Source organism: Balaenoptera musculus, chromosome 17, assembly GCF_009873245.2.
Source record: "Balaenoptera musculus isolate JJ_BM4_2016_0621 chromosome 17, mBalMus1.pri.v3, whole genome shotgun sequence".
In the NCBI taxonomy this organism is placed as follows: Eukaryota; Metazoa; Chordata; class Mammalia; order Artiodactyla; family Balaenopteridae; genus Balaenoptera; species Balaenoptera musculus.
The window spans coordinates 10,129,949-10,152,346 of NC_045801.1; the positions used below are offsets into that span (position 1 = coordinate 10,129,949).

The following is a 22,398-nucleotide window of genomic DNA, read 5'->3' on the forward strand; positions in this document are numbered from 1 at the left end:
TAAGTTCATTTTCTATCTATTTGTCATGGTTGCGTTAGAAATGCAATTAGCATTTTATTTTGACTTTATATCCAACATCTTTGTTAAATTCTTATTAATCCTAGTAATTTTTCTGTAGAGACTTTCAGATATTCTACATAGATAATTATCTGCAAAAATGAAAGTGTATTTCTTCCTTTCCAAGTTTTATCACCTTTATTTTGTTTCTGTTTTTGTCTTACTGAGATAGCTGGAATTTGAGAATGATGTTGAATACATTTGGAGATAACTGTTATCCTGGCCTTTAAGCAAATGTTTTTAACCTTTTATCATTGAGTAAGTTGTTCATTTTAGGTGTTCTTGTCTTTGTTTCTGTAGATATTCTGCATAGTGATTAAGAAAGTTTACTCCTAATCTCCACATTTTTTATATGAAAGAATATTGAATTTCATCAATGCTGTTTCATCTCAATGGGATGATTATATGTTTATTTTAAAGCTGTAAATGTAGTGAATTGCATTAGTTGATTGGATAATGTTAAACTATCCTCAAATTCCTGGGATAAATTTAATGTAGTCAAACTGAATTATTTTTTCTATGTATTGATGGATTTGATTTAGTAATATTATGTGTAGGAATTTTCCTTCATGTTCATGAGTGAGATTTACCTGTTAATTACCTTTATGCACCAACTTTGTGTTACAGTAGCAGGATGCTGCTAGCCTCATAACCTGAGTTGGAGAATATTCTCTATTTTCCTACTCTCTGGACGAGATTATGAAATATTTAAGTTATTTCTTCAACATGTGTTTGTAGAATGCTTTGATGAAGCCATCTGGGCCTGTTGCTTTCCTTGTGGAAAGATATTTAATTATGACTGCATTTATTTAATTTTTCTCTTGTCTTCTTGAGTCAGTTTTGATAAAGATATATTTTAAGAAATATATAATTCCATTTATGATTTTCATTAGCATTAAACTTCATAATATATTTTATTATCTATTAATTTCTGCCATATATTTAAATTCTCATTTTCTATTCTTAATATTGCTTGTTTGAACCTTTTCTCTTTTTTCTTTATTAAGCTTCTAAGAAGTGCTACTGTTTTATTAGTCCTTTCAGAAAAAAGACTTTTGACTTTATTGAACCTCTGTATTTTATATTTGGTTTTTATTTCATTAATTTCAGCTCCTTTCTTATTTTTTTCCTTTTACATACTTTGGATTTATCTGTTTTTTGTTTTTTGCTAAACCTTTAAGTTGAATGGCTGGCACTTTCATTTTCAGCCTTTCTTCTTTCTTTTTTTTTTTTAATTTTTATTAGAGTATAGTTGATTTACAATGTTTTGTTGGTTTCAGGTGTACAGCAAAATGAATCAGTTATATATATACTCTTCTTTTTCTAATGAAGCATTTCTTATTATGTATTCCTTGGTGAGGACTACTAAGTTTTTTTCAGTAGTATTTTCATTATTCTTTAGCTATACATATTTTCCATTATGATATATTTTTAGATCCATGAGTTATTTAGAAATATTTTTAATTTCTAAACATATGGTATTCTTTTAGTTATCTTTTAAATTGCTTTGTAACTTGATATTATTGTAGTCATTGACTGTGGTTACATGATACTAGTTCTTTGAAATTTGCTGAGGCTAACTTCAGGTCCTATCATAAAATCATATTTTACAAATATTCAATATGTGCCTAAAAAAGAATTTGTACTATTTAACTTGCATACTATGTTCCATTTCAAGGTTGCTAATTGTATGAGCTGTTCAAGTTGTTTCTATCTTTGTTGATTTTTTAAAAATCTTTATCTATTAACTGCTGAAAATTGTGTTAAAATAGACCATTATAATGGTAGATTTATAAATAATTCCATAGATTTATATCTTACTTTGTATTGGGTGTTTTGAGGCTATATTGTTAAATGTGTCCAAGTTCATACTTTTTATATCTTCCTGATGAATTAAACCTTTTATACTTACATAGCGACCCTATTTATCTCTAATGATTTTCCTTAAATTCTCTTTAATATGTATTTACACAGAAAAACCAGCTTTATTTTGTTTTGATTTGCAAACTTTTTATATCATTATATTTTAGCAATGCATTTCTTTTATCTAACTGAAAATCATTATCATAACTGGAGAGTATGTCCTTTATATATAACATTTTACTCTGACTGCTTTTCATATTGTCTTTGGTTTGTTGATATAGCTTCAAGTTTATTGACTCTTTTTTCTGTCATCTAAATTCTGCTGTTAATATCATTCAGTAAAATTTTAATTTCAGGTATTGTGTTTTTCAGTTCTAGAATTTCCATTTTGTGTGTGTGGTTTCTATTTCTCTGCTGATATTTCCTATCTTTGCATTAATTACTAGCATATTTACCCTTATATCATTGAGCAAAGATGTAAGAGCTACTGTGATTTTTGTTTGCTACTTCCAACACCCAGGTCAGATCAGAACAGGTCTATGTCAATTATCTTTTCCCTTGAGAAGGGGTCACATTTTTATGTATATGCCCATGTCACATAATTTCGTGTTATGTTCAGGACATTGTGGATGTTACGTGATTAAGACTCTGGATTGTCTTACATTGTTCTGGAAATTGTGATTTTTGTTTTGTTGTGTTGTGTTTTAGAAAGTGGTTAACTTGGTTGGTATCAAATGACAATCTTTGTCTTTTGAAATGCAATTCAAATCTCAGTTCAATTCTTTTATCATCAACTCAATCATTTGCTGTTTGCCCTGTGCATATGTGGTTCAGGGAAGAGTTTATATAGGAATTTAAGGTTCCCCCTCACTGGTTCTCTTCTTTGGTGGCTTTTCCTCTCACTTTTCATCAGCCATAGTTGTTTTGAACTCTGTTCTTTGCTTCTTCAGGCCACTTGGGTTTTCTATTGGAGTTTTTCTTCCCTACACTATACTGAGTGTTACCTGCCCGCAAGCTAAAGCCATAAAAATCAAGAAATCCACACTATGCTGTTTCTTTCTTCTAAGTGTTGACTCCCTTCCAGAATCTGCCTGCTTTTCTTCACTAGAGAGAAGTTTGGAAGGGGGCAAATGTGAAAGTACAAAGTTTAATGTAAGAGTCCAGCCAGGAGATTTTGGCACCTAGGAGATGGGTAACGGCAATGGAGATGGAAAGCAGTAGACAAATATGACATCTTCTCTTGAGTTAGGAACATCAGGACTTAGATGCTACTCAAGAAAAACTGGGTACCAAAGTCAAAATACAGTAGTACCATTCAACTAACACCTTTCCTGTTTTTTATTCATCTCTTTCTCTTCTTCTCACCTGGTTCCCCAACCCCTTAAGAAGAGAAAGAGAGAAGCAAGCTGCTCTCTTTTACTTGAGGTTTCCAATCCGAGTTCAAATTCAAACTTGGGGAGAAAGAAGCTTTAAATTGGATCGAGTGGTTGAGGGAGGTCTGAGGAGATGAGTTGACCCTAAGACCTGAATGAAGGTTCTACTAACCTGCTACTAAACGTTTGGATTACTATGTTAAGATTTACATTGGAAATTTTTATTTATTTACTTTTTCTCTTTGCCTGCCAACAGCTCTTGTTTTAACCACCTGACCGGGCTATGTCTGTATTTCTGTTTTAGGTTGTGGCCCAGGCAGTGTTATTCATGTGTATGAACACGGCTGGAATCTTTATCAGTTACCTGTCAGACCGGGCCCAGCGCCAAGCCTTCCTGGAGACGCGGAGGTGTGTGGAAGCCAGGCTGCGCCTAGAGACGGAAAACCAAAGACAGGTACCAACTGGAAGGGCCATATGCCCTGGTTGTCACCTAGCCAGTCTCTGAATTACATGGAGCTTTTCTCTCCCCAAACACGTCCTGACTTGCAAGTGTTCTTTCAGAGTTTCTGTCATGGGATTCCAGAGTCTAAGATATTAGGCTGGCCAAAAAGTTCTCTCGGATGTTTCCATACACTCTTATGGAAGTAGTTATGTTAGACTCACGGGTCCAAGTGAGTTCGTCTGATTCGCCACACTCAGTTAATTGTTCCCCACAAGAAATAAAATGATTCTAGACATAAAGCGATTTTCTGACACTTTTCACTGACATCTGTATTTGTGGACAAGGCCATGGTTTCTGAAAACCATAAGCATTCTCATCTTTGACTCTCCTTTTTTTCAAACTATTAATTGCTATTTCAAATAAATTTTTTACTACATAGCAATTCAAATTATAGGAAGCTCAGAGGAAGATCTTTTACATGTGTAGTTCCTAATACCTCATCCTGATGTTCAGAAGACATCATTGAACACAGTAAATTTTATGGAACATGATACCAATCCCAGGATAGGGGGTGCAGAAAAGAAAGCAAGTTGGTTCAAGGTGGAGACCATGAGTTTTAGTTGGAGGAGGTTAAGATAAAGGAGTTTCTTGGACATCCTGATTCGGTGGATGTTATAAGGTTTCAAAAAATAGCTTTGGCCTCCAATAATATGTTTCCCCAAAATAAAATCAGCTTTCAAAAAAATAAAGATTTGCTGCTATTAAAATTATTCATATATTAAAAATTAATGCATATCTTTGCCTCTGAAAGTAATGTTCAAGTAGGAATAACAGGAATGTGTTAAAATTGCTTATAGAATGAGCATATTTTACGTTCAACATGTTTATATGCTCTTGGGAATCCTATGCTCAATAGATTTATTAGTTCTACCACACCAGGCTCTTTTTTAAAGTTATGTCTGTGGACACACGCTTGTTATTTTAAACTGTATGCCATAATGGTTTGAGAAATTATAAAGAAAGTAGCTTCAAAAAATGCAACATTTTTTTCCTTTTAACCTAATCGAATCATCAGTAAAACATGGATCTTTAAAGTGAGCAAAACCAGGTCTGTGTGATAATGAAGGAGGTGAACAGGTAGGGTGCAACCTGACAAAACTCAACTCCCACTGCCATATGTTATTGCCAGGGGCACAGAGGAAACTACTGAATTTCCAGAACCTACATGGATTTCATAGGATTCAGAATTAGGATGTTTCTAAGTTGAAGCCTAAAACAATTACGGAACCTCCTAATAGATTTATTGTAGTTGCCCTGAACATCACTATAAAATAATTTAGAAAAATAATTTTAAGAAAGAAATCACCTTGTACAATAAACATCTCCCAGTATCTCCCAGGTTATATATACATATACATTGTGTTCTTCTGCAAAACAGAGCAGTTGCCAGACTGGCACATCACTCTTTCCATGGGATCCATGCCAATTCAGACAGTGCTGCTGTATTAATAATTCATCAACTGTTCTTGACGCTCTGTCACAACCAGAACTGCAGTTGTGGATTAGTTGTCTGGGAAGCTCAGTCTTTTATTTAATGTATATGAGATATTAGAGACACTGAAAATGATGGCCTTATCATACTCATAAGGCTTTTCTTCTTTTCCCATTCTTCAAGTTCAGTGTCTTAGAGTCACTATGATGTAGTAATCTAACACGGTGAAGGGAGCTTCCTCCATCCTCTCTAATCTTTATTTTTTTTTAAGTTGATGGAAGGAAGAAGAAAATAATATGCAGAGGTGAGAACAAGCGACAACTCAAATGTGGTGAAAAGTTCGCTAGAATTCATGCCGCAGCCATATTACCTCCTAGTTGGCCACCTAAACCACTTAACTCTCAGTCCTAGGTTCCTCATCCATACTTGGGACAATATCTTTTATTTCAGCATTGTGTTTGCCTCAAATAAGGTGACATATATAAAGCAATACAAAACTATAAGTCAGCCTCATTTTTTTTATAGATGACATACAAGAAGAGGCTCTTTTGGTGGAAGGTTCTTTGCTCTGAGGATTAAGTAAAATATGCTGTTGGTGTGTTGTAGTCCTGTGTGTACAATTCTGATAAAGTATTTGTGGTATATTTGCCACCCTCTTTCCCTCCCGTGCTAGTATCTAAGCCAGCTGGCTCTGTATCATTCAGTGCTAAAGTTACTTTCCATTGATATTGATCTCTGATTCAGGTTTCCATTATCCCTGAGAACTTCCTCAGAGGTAGATGGGCAGAGAAGGCACAGGCTTTCAAATGAGACTGCCCAGGATTTGAAATCTTTCCTTAGTTGCTTACTCTCCTAGTGAACTTGAGCAAGCTCTGAGTCTTAGCTCTTCCATCTGCAGCATGGGGATAATAATACCCTTCCTGAAGAGGCTCCTTAATGGTTAGAAATATTGTGTGCAGAGCCCTTGCAGCTCAGTGAAGAGTTTTTACTAGCATGATGGTGTGCAATGATTTATATGAATCAGCCAGCATAGCTCAATCCCAAGAGGACTCATTTGAGAACATGTTATGGATTGGCTTGTCTCAGGTGAAACCCCGGTTGAAAGTTATTCATACAGAAGGAAATCAGGATGGTGGTTCTCCTCAGGTATACAGTGATCAGAACTCAGCATTAGGCTCTGGATATTTTAAATGTCATTCACAAATCCAACCCCATTTACATCTTCAGAGCTAATTATAATACTGCAACTGTTAGAAATTCTGTATCATGTGAAGGAAAACATTGCAAGGGCCTAAGTGACAGCAGATCCTTTTTCCTTAGGAGATTATCTCAAGGGTGACTAAATTGCATTTTATTTTTGCACTTGCATACAGAACCAAGAGGTCTTATTCTACAGAAATGTTCAAGTTTTGTAGGATTTTTTTTCAAGAACTGGCTTTCTCTTGTGGTAGAATACAAAGGAAATATTTAAATGAATACAAAGGAAATATTTAAATGACTTAAAATGTTCATCAATGAATTAATTCATTTATCGAGGATCTATTATGTGCCATGAGCTTTGCTGGACCCTGGGACTATAATGGTGACTAGCAATCAATTCCTGGTCTTGCATAGTTTATGGACAGAGATGGACAACTACACAGACACCTATATGGTCTTTGGGTTCTACCTAAACTGAAGGTTGATAGAAGGTTAGCTAAAAGAAATGATGCCTGAGTTGACTTGTGAATAGAATTTAAAACTCAATAGAGAAGCAGTAAAGAGTATGGCATGAAGGTCTCAAACAACACATATAAACATCTTGAAGGAAGAGAGAACACTGTCAGGGCACTTATAAGCACTCCCATGATGGTTCGTTTATTTATTCATCCACCCATTCATGGTGGAATTACAGAGACAAGTAACTCAGTCTCTCCTCTGGATTGGATGAATAGAATTTTAATTAGCGGAAGAGAAGGAAGAAAGAATTATCAAAGGTACTGATGACAAGATATATATGATCTGATGAAGGCTGGCAACATTGGGAAGCAGGTTTCTGCTGATACCTCACAGCAAAGTTGTGTACTTTCTTGAGTACACTGCACTTTTCCACTCAGGGAAAATATCTACTTACTGCGTGTTAACCTGTGCAGTAGGCATTGTTCAATGTGCTCTGTATGTCAAAATGAGCAAAATCTATTACAGATCTCTCTTACAGCATGCCACGCCGGATCGGAATCACTGCATGCCTGTTTGTTAGGATAAACTGTCCCTTAAGAGTGACCTATGGCAGCAGTTTCTGAAAACCAGTGAGGAATAAATGGTTCTGAAATGACTGAGGTTGTCAATATTTAATAATAATGGTTACTAATCATTTTTCCAAAGAAAAATTGCCAAGCAATAGCTAAAGGATAAGTGGCACATGAGCCATGCTTCCTCTTGCTTGGTGGGTCCCACACCATGATGAGATACTTGAAGTCCTGAGAATCAGGCTTTTTCCTTGGATAACCTGAAGTTGCAGGCATTGTTCTTAAGGTCAAGAGCAAGCAGACAGGAGGAACCAGCAAATGCTAAAACTCTTTGCTCAAGGTCTCTTCTAAACTAGGTTTTTAACAAAGTTCCTTGAAGGTGACTCTCCATTTTACCATAACCCTGTTCCCTCCCATAGCACCTGGCACAATACCAGGAAGAAACTACTGAATGGGCCCAAATGTTGACATTTTTAATTTAGATGATCGGCTTCGAGAAGTTGAGCACATATTGGCTCTTTTTTTCTGGGAGGCAAGGACTTGGTCTTTTTCTTTTTTTTTAACAATTTTGTCATCACTTGTAACTAGCACAGAGCATACTAAGCATCCCTTACCTGTCTGGTCTCTTGGTCTCCATCCCCAAAGCCTGGTCTGGTTCAGAACCAGTACACCGTAGGTGTCAAAAGCAAAATCTCCAATGTCTGGAAGATCTGGATTCCATTCCTACTTCCTGTGCTTCCTGGCTGAAGGGACTTAGGCAAACTACTCTCCTCTTAAGACCTTGATTTTGTGGGCGTAAGATGATCATAATGATCCTACCTTCCTCCAGGGTTGTGGTGAGATTAAGGATGAACGGTTCTCAGCCCAAGGCAGAGGATGCCCTCAAGGCATATTAGAGAGGATGCTGTGATGACGATGACATTGATGTCACTCTTCTCTGCAGGGAAACCCTTCAGCGGTAACATTCCCTCCAAGATAAAATTCACACCCCCATGCGTGACCCAACAGGTCCTCCGGGATCTACCCGTTTTACTCTCTCCTCACATCCCTTTCCGCCTCCTTGTCACACACACGAAACCAAATGACCATCAGCTCCCTGAACTGCTATTTCCCTACTCTGTGTCATGTGGTTCTTTCAGCCTAGAAAGCCACCTCCCTCTCGTTAACTTTCAGAGTAATGTCTCTAGCCTGGATATACTGTTCCAGCATCCCTTGCTCAGTGAGGCTTGCTTGTTGAGTTGAAATGTTTTTCTTATACTTCCAACATGCCTTAAAGTTAACTGTATCATAGAACCTGTCATACTTTATAATGTTTACTAGTCTGCATTTCTCTTTTTCCATGGCCAATAAGGACTACTTAAAGGCAGCTATTCTACATGATTCATCTGATTCTCTGGTATTTATCCAGCACAATGGCTGAAATATAAGATCTTCTGATTAACATTTTATTTAACTGAGTTATGTTGAATTCAAATTTTGGCTCCTTTCACTTCCACCTAAACCAGGGTCATGTTGTAATAATTCTTCTGTATAAAAGTAAAGAGACTTGGGACTTCTCTGGTGGTCCAGTGTTTAAGACTCCACACTTCCACTGCAGGGGGTTCCGGTTTGATCCCTGGTCAGGGAACTAAGATCCCACATGCCACGTGGCATGGCCCAAAAAAAAAAAATAGTAAAGAGACTTGTGCACACCATGATCCCCATTAAAAATTTGGAGGAGGACTCATCTAATTCAGGAGAGCCTGGGACAGGCTGAGAACGTGTCTTTTTTTTTTTTTTTTAACATCTTTATTGGAGTATAATTGCTTTACAATGGTGTGTTGGTTTCTGCTTTATAACAAAGTGAATCAGTTATACATATACATATGTCCCCATATCTCTTCCCTCTTGCATCTCCCTCCCTCCCACCCTCCCTATCCCACCCCTCTAGGTGGTCACAAAGCACCGAGCTGATCTCTCTGTGCTATGCGGCTGCTTCCCACTATTTGTAGTGAGGTGGATGGAGTTAGAGTCTGTCATACAGAGTGAAGTAAGTCAGAAAGAGAAAAACAAATACAGTATGCTAACACATATATATGGAATCTAAGGAAAAAAAAGAAGTTCATGAAAACCTAGTGGTAAGACGGGAATAAAGACACAGACCTACTAGAGAATGGACTTGAGGATATGGGGAGGGGGAAGGGTAAGCTGTGACAAAGTGAGAGAGTGGCATGGACATATATACACTACCAAACGTAAAATAGAGAACGTGTCTTATACAGACCTGTGAAAGGAATTTTCCATCTGGAAGCTACGTCTTACAACATCTCTCTTTGGGGAGTTAGATTCTAATTATTGTAGTTTTTGTAATCCCACCTCTCTTGCAAATGATCCAAATGGCCCATATTTGTTTTAAATATTAAAATGAATTAATAGTTTTTCTTTCAGCTTTGAGAATTGCCAAAACCTGCTTATGGTAATCATGGCATTTCGAGGTATCTCCGAAGCTCTGAGGGCCCTGGAGTAAAGTTTCTGATGATGCCATATGTTGCAACAGCAGGAAGATTATTATTAAATGCAGCAGATGTTTTCGCTGTATTAAAGCAATTTTGTTTAACTTAAACATCTTTGTCAGACAATATTGGTGTAAGCTAATGGTTTGGACAATAGATTGGGGGAGAAAGTTGGGTTTCTTACAGAGTTTTGAGTTGTTTGTTTGGATGCATGTTGGTGCCCAATAGCATCTAGGGAAGTGTTTTTTCAAGCTGTAGATAACTGTTACCTAGTAAGGCAGAGCCTTGACATTCATTCATTCAAGGAAGAATCAAAGTTGACCTGGAATTTGCAGAACCTCAGAATATTTGTTTTTTCTGCTCCAGTTAGATAGGTCTTTTCATTATGCGCCAGAAAAACCTTTTTGTGCTATTCTCCTTCTCTTACATTTAAGACCACCCATGTGCCATGAACAAGACCATCATGTTCATCCTTATCTGTTATTAATATATTTCATATTAACTATTCTCTAGTTTATAGTGGAACATTCTCAGTTTCCTGAATATTCTTCTTATCTTATTACACTCGTGCCTTTGCTTATGCTTTTCCCCCTACCTGGTATAAAATTCCTTTCACCCCTAAACCTTATCCACTCTTCAAAACTCAGCTCAAAGTTCACCTCCTCCACCAAGACCCTCTCTCTTCCACCTAGCTGTGACCTCCTTGAGTGTTTCATTTGTCTATTTCTTTGGGGAATTAATCTCCTTCTACATTCTGCTATGCTCTTGCTGTATTTTTCCTTCTACACTATAAACTCTTTGAGGATTGGATACATGTTTCATTTGTGCTCTTCACAGTAACTGTGGATCCAAGAGGGGGAAAACTCAAGCTAGGAAGAAAAGCAGAGACAATCAACATTTAATGAGTGCTATAATTGTGTTTGCTAAATGTCCGTTCACTCAAAAATAGATGTGAATAAATAGATTTGGGAAACACTCCCCTCCGATGATGTGATTTTTGGGTCCTTGTCCTTCAAACCAGGCATCTGATCTTTCCTTGACAATTAACAACGTTAACTTCCTCCATCTACCCGTCCAACTTCACTTTTCTCTTATTCCTTCACATAAATGACTTCAGCCTAGGTAGAGTTCTGCCTAAGCAAAATTTTAAAAGCTCTATTTTACCTGGAGGCATCTTCTTGATCATCTTACTCCTTGAAAGCTTCTCTGCCTCTGTGCTCCATTTCTTTCGTAGTTTCATTTCTTTTCTTTCAGGTGTGTTGGGGAGAAAAAGTAAAGTGTTATTCCAATCACCATCCTCACGCAATATATAATACTCCACAACTGTACTGTCCAATAGAATTTCCTGTGATGATTGGAAATATTCTGTATCTTTGTTATCCAAATACGACTAACCCCCTATAACTATTTAGCAGCACATGAAATACAGTTAGTGTGACTGAGGAATTGAGTTTTTATTTTAATTCTTTTAAATTTAAAGAACCATTAGCCACTTTATCTCTTGTTTCTCTTTTGGGGATTTATCATGACTTCAACCATCACTTCTGGATGGTTCCATGTCATTATCTCTAACACCATGTTCTTTTCTGAGCTCCAGATGCCCATCATCAACATCCTGCCGGACAGCTTCAGCTGCATCTCCCACAGGTACCACTGGCTCAGCCTGTCCTTGATTCTCTCATCCCCCCAAAATGCATTTTCTTTCTAATAGCACTTCCTTGTACCTGATTCATCCACATCAACTGTGGTACCAATTCCTGTTGATGCCATAATCCCATGTATTTACTAACTGTCCCTGTATTTCTTTTTCTAACACTATTTAAGTCCTCCCACAGAATAGCTTCCTAACTGGCGCTAACCAGTTTCTAACTAGTGGGAACTGGTCTAACCACCTGGAGTCGCTCCACCCTAAAATTATTCTGGAAAAAGCAGCTGTGTTTCGCTTCTTCCCATTTTCTTTATGATCTGTGAAATGGGAGACTCTACAAATACATGAGACCTCATGGGAATGTATGAAGCATGAGCTACTGTTTTCTCTGCATCTCTACTTGTCCCTCTCCATCTCACAGAGGGTAAGAGTCCCGCGTAATGTATTCATGTCCAAGCCTCAGGTGGGGTAAGAATGCGGGTCCTCCTCTCTCCGCCGGGAGCCTGCCCGTGCAGGCTGCTTTCCTCCCCGTAGGGAACCCACTGATTCAGTGAGCCCCACAGTGGCCCAGATGCTCCGTCTCTGGCTGAGGAGCTGTAGCCAGTACAAAAAGAAGGCCTAGGACCCCCAGTGTTCACTCACTTTGCAGCCGCGGTCCCCATCTTTTTGCTAGCAATAAAGTGTCTTGATTCCTATCTGCCTCTTGTATCTGTTTCTCAGCAGGCTCATTTGAGAGGTGAGGGATGAAACGAACTCACATCTCAAAACCCCAACGCAGAGTGTAATGCCTGTCAGGATCTTCTTCTTGTGCCCAATTTTGATTAGAGAAGATTCCACACTAAAGCCCCCCACGGATGCCTACTGCCTGTAGACTCTAAACCAGTCTCATGTGCGCTGTATGCGCTGTATTACAGCCCATCCACTCCCTGGCTCCTGCCCGACTTTTCAATCATGTCACTTGCTACCACTGTCCTTGTACTGTTACCCGCCATCCAAACCAGTAAACGTGCCCCACACTTCAGTGCCTTTGATTTCTTGCCCTCCAGGTCCAGGCTGTATCCTTCTCTGCCTTTCTCTGTGCCTCAGGAGGCTAACCTTTGTGGTTGCATCAACAGGCTCGCTACCTCTAACTGCTGGTCGGGTTTGGACAATGAGAGGCACTGGCTGGAGACTCGAGGATGGGAAGGCAAAGAGGCCATTGGATTTACCTCCCCACTGTCTCCCCGGCTGGATGGTGGGCTAACAGTGGTTCCATTTTTCTACCAAAGGCCACAGTTTCTATCAGGCAGCCATTTCCTAAGGCTATAGGATTTTCCAGGCTCCAGGAGTGTTTGTAGCTCCACTCTTCCTAGTTTTGGGGTGCTTGAGCACCCATTGTTGGGTTCCCGAACTCTTTTTTTTTTAATATTTATTTATTTATTTTTGGCTGTATTAGGTCTTCGTTGCTGCGCGTGGGCTTTCTCTAGTTGCAGCGAGCAGGGGCTACTCTTTGTTGCAGTGCACGGGCTTCTCATTGCGGTGGCTTCTCTTGTTGTGGAGCGTGGGCTCTAGGTGTGCGGGCTTCAGTAGTTGTGGCACAAGGGCTCAGTAGTTGTGGTTCACGAACTTTGTTGCTCCGCGGCATGTGGGATCTTCCCTGACCAGGGCTCGAACCTTGTCCCCTGCATTGGCAGGCGGATTCTCAACCACTGCGCCACCAGGGAAGTCCCTTCCTTAACTCTTTATTAAACTCTTTCATTACACGTTTTGAGGTACCAATTGCATCCCTCCACGATTACCTGCTCTTCCTGTTCCCTTTGCATGAGATGCCCATCTCCCTCCATCTGTGTTTGTGAGACAGTTTAGCAGAGCAGAAAGACAAGGAGTCAGAAGAACTCTGCTCTGTCCAATATAGTAGCCACCAGCCACGTGTGGATACTGAGCACCTGAAATGTGCCTAGTCTAAATAGAGATGTGCTGTGAGTGTAAAATACACACCAGATTTTGAAGACAATACCAAGAAAAAAAAAAAGGAATGCAAATTATCTCATTGATAACTTTCTACATGTTGGTTACATGCTGATTACACATGGAAATGATATACTTGGGGTATACAAGATTAAATAGAATATACCATTGACATGAATTTCAGCTGTTTCTTTTTCCTTTTTTATGTGCACACTAAGAATTTTTTAATTCCATAGGCGGCTCATATTCTATTTCTACTGGACAGTGCCAGCTTAGATGCTCAGCCCATGTCAATTTCCAACTTGCTCTTGTGACTTGGAACAACTTGTCGAATCACTTTGTGCATGTTTCCTCATCTCTCAATTAGAAATGATAATGCATAACCTAACCCACGGGGGCATTCTGAGAGACAAATAACTTATTTGCCTGAAAAAGTGTTATTTCAACTATAAAGAACTCCACAAATGTTAGGGCTATTTCTGTGAAAATCTCGCCAACACCCCAAACCGATGCTGAGATGTCTTCCCTTTAGAAAGCCTCCTCTGCAGTTTCCAGTCATGAGCTACTTCTTTTTCCTTGGCACTTAGATATTTTTACTTAACACGGGTTCTTGTCACACTGCCTAGTGTTACAGTTAGCACCGTGATCCCCTCTGTCAGTAAGATTTTGAGCAGTGAGCAGACACGCAGTGCTAATGGCCTTTGAGCCTCCTGGCAGCTGACTTCACTCAAAGGATTTGTGTTTACCCCCTTGCAACTCTTGCAATCATCTGGCTGCCTAGTTCTTTGCAATCTTTCTAGCACATTATTTGCAACTTCTGGCATGGCAGGAAGAGTGAAAGCTTTGCAGAAGAACAAACCTGGATTTGATTGCTAGTTCCAACTCCATGTCTGGGTGACCTTGGGTGCACCACTTAAACTCTCTGAACGTTGGATCCTTTATCTGTCAAAAATGATAATCTCTCAAGGTTGCTGTGAGGAAATTAAGCAATATAGATGAGAGTTGGGCATCATAGTTGGTCCTTGAACTGTTGGACCACCTGGGCCACAGCCTGAGCTTTACAACAGAACATGCTCCGATTCTAGTAACTATAGTTTTTCTTCTTGCTATTTGTGTTCTTATATCTGGCATCCCTGTGCAGTACTAATTTAAAATACTCTCCTTGACTCCAAGAGAGGCCATCATTCTGCACTCATTTGCATACTATTAACATTTCCAGAGGCAGTTCAGATAGAAGAAATCAGTCACCATCATTGCCCTCAACACCTTTGATCCAGCCGGGAGAAGCTGAAGAGCAGCCGAACAGCCGTGTGGGGACCTTTTATCTCATAAATCTGTCCGGGGAGTTTTGACTAAAGAAATTGGAATTGGAAACTTAACACAACCTAATAACTTTAATGCTGAAGGGAAGGTATGATTTGTAGCCTGGAGATAGTTGAAGGCACATTTCAAAAGTGGTAGTAGAATAAACGAGGAGAAAAATAAAATATGTATTTTTAAAAAAGAATCCATGCTTAAAATAGTTTATTTCAGCTGGATGTGAGTATGGGTTCATTGATGGGAATTCTATACTCTCTATTTTGCATAAACCACACTCAAAATGGATTGACCGTAAAAGAGGGCAAATAATTTAAAAATACTTTTAGAGCAATCTGAGGACAGAACCAATGTAGAATTTTCTTTGTTTCCCGTCTTTTGCAAATTTCATGCCCACACCTAATTTAAAAGCATTTTTTAATAAGGAAACTGAGAATTTCTTTAAAGATGATACAAATAGGTGGAGAGATATACCATGTTCTTGGATTGGAAGAATCAACATTGTGAAAATGACTATACTACCTAAAGCAATCTACCGATTCAATGCAATCCCCATCAAACTACCAATGGCATTTTTCACAGAACTAGAACAAAAAATTTCACAATTTGTATGGAAACACAAAAGACCCCGAATAGCCAAAGCAATCTTGAGAAAGAAAAACGGAGCTGGAGGAATCAGGCTCCCCGACTTCAGACTATACTACAAAGCTACAGTAATCAAGACAGTATGGTACTGGCACAAAAACAGAAATATAGATCAATGGAACAGGATAGAAAGCCCAGAGATAAACCCACGCACACATGGTCACCTTATCTTTGATAAAGGAGGCAAGAATATACAGTGGAGAAAAGACAGTCTCTTCAATAAGTGGTGCTGGGAAAACTGGACAGCTACATGTAAAAGAATGAAATTAGAACACTCCCTAACACCATACACAAAAATAAACTCAAAATGGATTAAAGACCTAAATGGAAGGCCAGGTACCATCAAACTCTTAGAGGAAAACATAGGCAGAACACTCTTTGACATAAATCACAGCAAGATCCTTTTTGACCCACCTCCTACAGAAATGGAAATAAAAATAAACAAATGGGACCTAATGAAACTTAAAAGCTTTTGCACAGCAAAGGAAACCATAAACAAGACGAAAAGACAACCCTCAGAATGGGAGAAAATATTTGCAAATGAAGCAACTGACAAAGGATTAATCTCCAAAACATACAAGCAACTCATGCAGCTCAATATCAAAAAAACAAACAACCCAATCCAAAAATGGGCAGAAGACCTAAGTAGACATTTCTCCAAAGAAGACATACAGATGGCCAAGAAGCACATGAAAAGCTGCTCAACATCACTAATTATTAGAGAAATGCAAATCAAAACTACAATGAGGTATCACCTCACACCAATTAGAATGGGCATCATCAGAAAATCTACAAACAACAAATGCTGGAGAGGGTGTGGAGAAAAGGGAACCCTCTTGCACTGTTGGTGGAAATGTAAATTGATACAGCCACTATGGAGAACAGTGTGGAGGTTCCTTACAAAACTAAAAATAGAACTACCATACAACCCAGCAATCCCACTACTGGGCATATACCCTGAGAAAACCATAATTCAAAAAGAGTCATGTACCACAATGTTCATTGCAGCTCTATTTACAATAGCCAGGACATGGAAGCAACCTAAGTGTCCATCAACAGATGAATGGATAAAGATGTGGCACATATATACAATGGAATATTACTCAGCCATAACAAGGAACGAAACTGAGTTATTTGTAGTGAGGTGGATGGACCTAGAGACTGTCATACAGAGTGAAGTAAGTCAGAAAGAGAGAAACAAATACCGTATGCTAACACATATATATGGAATCTAAAAAAAAAAGAAAAGAAAAGAAAAAATGGTCAGAAGAACCTAGGGGCAAGACGGGAATAAATATGCAGACCTACTAGAGAATGGACTTGAGGACATGGGGAGAGGGAAGGGTAAGCTGGGACAAAGTGAGAGAGTGGCATGGACATATATACACTACCAAACGTAAAATAGATAGCTAGTGGGAAGCAGCTGTATAGAACAGGGAGACCATCTTGGTGCTTTGTGACCACCTAGAGGGGTGGGATAGGGAGGGTGGGAGGGAGGGAGATGCAAGAGGGAAGAGATATGGGGACATATGTATATGTATAACTGATTCACTTTGTTACAAAGCAGAAACTGACACACCATTGTAAAGCAATTATACTGTAATAAAGATGTTAAAAAAAAGAAACTGAATATTTCTGAAGCATTCAACTTTTCATAGAAACAAAAACTTGCTTTCTTTTCACACTCACATTCTGTTGTTTGTACTGTATTTAATTACATTCTGTTTTAACAATTGCAAATACAGCTGACATAAACAAATTTGGAAACACACGCTACTGTCTCTAGGTAAAGATACAACATAATTGATGATGCAGACATGGGAGGTGGACCAGACAGGGCCAGCTAGCTATGAGTATTTAACATGTTGGGGACGTCCATCAGTAAGATAAGTTATTGGATCAGATAAGTAGAGGTTTACTGTCCTGCAATGCCATTTTGTAAATTATCTATGAAAGTAAAAAAATCCAGATTGGCCTCTAAAAATATTGAAACTACTCTTGGTTAGCAGTCGGAGTCCATAAAGTTGAGACTGGTTGAGAACTGGGTTCTCAAAGCAAGTAGAAATTTGGCGTGATGTGAAATCTTCATTTCAACCTCCATTCACTCAACAAGCATAGATCCTTCCTTCTCCAGAACTTTTGTTTCTTCAGTATTTCCTCTCAGTGAACAGAATCAGTGGTCCACCAGCTCTCCAAGCCACACTAGCTCCTCCTCTCCATCTTCCCTGATATCCGGCCATGATCATGAGCGGTTGGATCGTCTTCTTGGCCATCACTCATATTTTTCTCCACCTTTCTAACCCTACTTCTTGTTCCATTTCTCTCCCGGATCGCGGTAACAGCCCCTTCACTCTCTACATGTTGTTCTCCGTGCCGCAGCCAGAGTGATCCTTATCAAATCAAAATCTGCTCAGGTCACCTCCATGACTTCTATATTGGATTGAATAGCGCCTGCCCCCCCAATTCACGTCTACTCGAACCTCAGAATATGACCTTATTTGGAAGGAGGGCCTTTGCAGATGTAATCAAGTTAGGATGAATTTATACTGGATTAGGAGGAACCTTAATTCAATATGACTGGTGTTCTTATAAGAAGAAGAGAGAACACACAGAAACACAGAGAGGAGAAACATACAGGGGAAAATACCATGTGAAGACAAAGGCAGAGATTGGAGTGATGCATCTCCAAGCCAAGGAGCACTAAAGACTGCTGGCAGCCACCAGCAGCAGGGAGGATGGGCAGTTTCTTCTCTAAGAGCCCCCAAGAAGGAACCAACCTGCTTACACCTTGATTTCAGACTCCTGACCTCCAGAACTTTGAGAGAAGAAATTTCTGCTGTTTTAAGTCATCCAGTTTTGTGGTGATTTTTTACAGCACTCTTAGGAACTTAATACAAGTTCCCACTGCCTTTAGAATGAAATCCAATTCATTTCTTACCTCTCCACCTAAAACGTTACCTGGATAGAATTAGCAATAACGAGCCCATATATAGCATTTACTATGTGCTAGATGTTACACTATACACTTTACGTATATTACTTTATTTTATTTCATCCTCAGAGCAACCTTATGAGGTGGATGGTATTTTAACCTCCATTTTATAGATGAGGAAACCAACAAACAGAGAGGTTATGTAATAGCTAGTAAGTTGCCGAGCTGGTATTCCGACCTAGACAGTCTTGCTCCAGAGCCTGTATACCTACTATTATGCCATGTGGGTTAATAAAGTCTCCTGGACATGCCACCCTGTTCACAGTCTGTGCATCATCATATATCCCTCCCTCCTTTGGGAGGGCTCTTGCCCTCTCTTCCTCACTGGAGACTCTCCAACTAGTTTTGGTCTTAGCAGTAGGGAGAATGCATTGCCTCATGTTACTGAATATCTAGGGGTAGGTGCACAGATGCCTCAGCAGGACTATGGTGTAATCAATGGTAATAAACAGAGAGACTTGGGGAAATCAAATCCGTTTTCTTAAGTAGAGAAAAGTTATAGTGATTCTACTCAGAGAAGCATCTAGTGGAGGTGCCAGCTTCCAATGAAACCTCCATGAAAGTTCCTACTGCCAGTGATGGAGTCCAGGAGGGCCAAGAGTAGTGTAGGCTTTGGGGGCAGTTCCCTTTGCTTTTCTCACATGGGATTTTTATGCTCTCCTTTCTTCTCCCAGCTACTCCAAAGGCCCCAGCTTTGCACCTACCTACTCACCGAGTGCAAGAAACTGATAACCACGGAAGATTATTTTACAAGGGGCACACTGCTCCCAAGCCAGCTTTAGACTCACTGAGTTCCATTCCTAACAGGCTTCAGGCACAGCTTGATCCAGGGGCTATTTAGTATACTTGGCTGATTTCCTTTCACTATTTAGGACTCAACTAAGTCAGCAAAATCCAATCAGAATTCCACATTAACCACTTTTTTTCTCAGAGCCCTTTTCAGAATTTTCATAACAGTAACAAATGTATTGCCAATATCCAATCAAGTTAGTGCATTATGAAATATAGACCAAGCCCTGAGTTAGGTGCCAGAAATAAAAATAAGATTTTTTTAGATACAATTTTTCAGAATAAACTGGAGTTTGGTAAGTTTGGCATTTTGCAACTTGACTTATGTGGCATGTCTTATATCTTGACACTGGATTGCAAGCATCTTGATCCATGGAGGACTCATATTCCCCCCCCCCCATAATATCTGACTTGGTATTAGACATTCAGAAAGTAACATTGTATGAAATGAATAAAATAATGATTGAATTAAGGAGCAGTTCCCATGAGGCCCCTTCCCCAAATAGGAGAGTATTGTTGACAAATACTGAAGAATGATTTCCCTTCCCCTGTAGTCAGTTGGGTGCTAGCTTCTGCAGAGGTTTTCACATCCCACAGGGGGTATTCCTGTTGAACTCTCCACGCCATCAACTCTTCTTTCTTCATTCCCATTGTCCAGAAGAGTTTGTGGTTTAGCTCTATCAAAGCCACCTCTTTTGTCTATTAATCACCAGGATGTAAATATTTCATCTTTTCACCTCCTGGCTCTCCAACAGCTCAAAGCATTTCATTTTTCACATCTGTTATCCTGGTATCTCTTTGGAACAGGCAAGAGACAGGTGGTGCCCTGGGCTGACTTCTATCGTAATGTCATTAATATTTTATTGCAGTCATTTTCGGTCTCTCCGTCAACTAGGCTGCATGCACGGAGAAGGAGAACGCTCCCCTTTTTTTATTTTAAGACACTGTAATATCAAACTGGAATGTCTCATCCTCAATAAAGCCCCTCTGTGGAGCAGGTAGAGCAAGATTTAATGCCTGCTTTTATACCTGAAAACTCAGATTCAGAGATATTTATTATTTATTTTATTTATTTTTGGCTGCGTCGGGTCTTAGTTGCGGCATGCGGGCTTCTCTCTAGTTGTGGCATGTGGGTTTTCTCTCGCTAGTTGTGGCACACGGGTTCCAGGGTACGAGGACTCTGTAGTTTGCAGCACAGGGTCTCTCTCGTTGAGGCGCCCAAGCTCAGTATTTTTGGCACGTGGGCTTAGTTGCACCACGGCATGTGGGATGTTAGGTTACCCCACCAGGGATCGAACCCGCATCCCCTGCATTGGAAGGCAGATTCTTTACCGCTGGACCACCAGGGAAGTCCCAGATTAAAAGATATTATGTAACTTGCCCAAGATCAGAAAATTAGCTAGCAATTAGTAAGCACACGCGGAAAAAAAAAAAAAGAGTCAAATTCAATTCTTCCGATTGTGATTTCCAACATACATATCAATGTCCTTTTAGTGAAAATAGCACGATGCTTAGTCGTGTTACCTGTGTCTGAAAAACGTAGTGAACCTTATGTGAAAGAGCATTTTAGCACTCTCTAAAAAGACCTTGAAATCCTCAAGCCTTAAGAAGTGCTGAGGTTTTCAAGAGGGGCTGCTTAGCAGCAGATTTAGTGCCTAATGTCTTCTGGGCTCACAAATGTGTTTTTTATTCCTCACATTTGACTAAATTCCTTTCAGGAGAGCTCAGCATCTTGCCCGAATGTCCTATTGCCTTTGGTTTATCATTTCTTTCCCAAAGAAAACAAAAGCGCCTTCCTTTTTATTTCATCATGTTAGAGTTGTTGATACATCAGACTAGACCCTCAACCAAAGGTGTTACCATGGGTGTGCTGAGCCTTGGTTAGGGTGAGACGGATGACAGAAGTGTGCATTGCTACATCATGGACCGCTCTGCATTCAAAGAGCTAATAATTTGCTCTATACTATAGAGTGTATTATGTGCCAGGTTCTCTGCTAAGCAGTCATCTCGGGAGTGGAGAGGAGTATTTTATTGCTGACATTGTTTAAAACTGCTAATGAGTGGTGATAATAAAAGGCAGAACAACCTTAATCCTGTTATAATTTTTTTTTTTGTCCACGCTGTGTGGCTTGTGAGATCTTGGTTCCCCAACCAGCAATTGAACCTGGGCCCTCAGCAGTGAAAGTGGGGAGTCCTAGCCACTGGACTGTCAGGGAATTCCCCTGTTATAATTATTTTAAATTCTCTACAGACAAGAGACCCCCTTCCTGCCTGCACCCAGTACAGACCACCCCTACTTCCTCCTCTCCACTCCCAGGGTTGAAAAGACATGTCTCACTGGGTCCAGACAATAATCCCATAAGGGAGCTACTGTGTTCATCTTACAGATGAGGGAAATGAGGCTTGGAGAGGTTGAGTAACCTGTCTAGGATCACACAGCTAAGTGACAGGATCTGAGTCACAGTCTGTGAAGGAGACGTGGCCTCGGTTGGCCCCGTGCACTGGCATCTCCGGGCACAGAGAAGGAATTCAGCAATGACTGAGCAGATGAAAGAATGAGCCAAGAGCTTTGTCTCAAGGTTCCCAATTTGATATATCACGGAACTACTAAATGAAGGGAACTGAGAAACTCTCAACTCCTTGAAGAGATTAAAAAAAAAGAAAAAAGTCCCCCAAATCTGAATTTTGTGATTCATCCTTTAAATTGCACTCATGGACTATAGACTATGGAGCTGTGCAGGCCAGTCTATGACTTGACCACTGGGATGAATTAAAACACATCTGATGACTACTGCTATTTAATAAGCACCTACTGTATACCAGGATCTGTAAAAGAGGCTTTGTCATTGAATATAAAAAACCATTTCTGGAAGATATGTATTATTATTCCCATTTTGTAGATGAAGAAACTGAGGCACAAAAGAGTTGCTCATGTAAGTTATCATAGTTACAGAACAAGTCAGTTGTTGAGCTCAGACAGGTTTCAACTCAAGCTTGCCTGATGCCAAAACCCGTTAGTCTTTGCATTTCTGAACAGAACCAGAGTCCCTGGGGTCTTAGACCACTAACAAGTAGACATGGGTGTTACCCAGACTTTTTTTAACCTCCTTGCT

General features: G+C 39.5%; 1 protein-coding gene across 3 annotated transcripts in view; it reads left to right on the forward strand.

Annotated features, from left to right (window-relative positions):
- The window catches only part of ADCY8 (adenylate cyclase 8), a 224,915-nt gene that overhangs the window by 43,755 nt on the left and 158,762 nt on the right, over nucleotides 1–22,398 (forward strand). For all 3 annotated transcript variants that reach the window (XM_036830371.1, XM_036830369.1, XM_036830370.1), the window contains exon 2: nucleotides 3,598–3,747. In XM_036830371.1, the coding sequence (XP_036686266.1) occupies nucleotides 3,598–3,747 (150 nt within the window). The remainder of the gene's footprint in view (nucleotides 1–3,597; nucleotides 3,748–22,398) is intronic.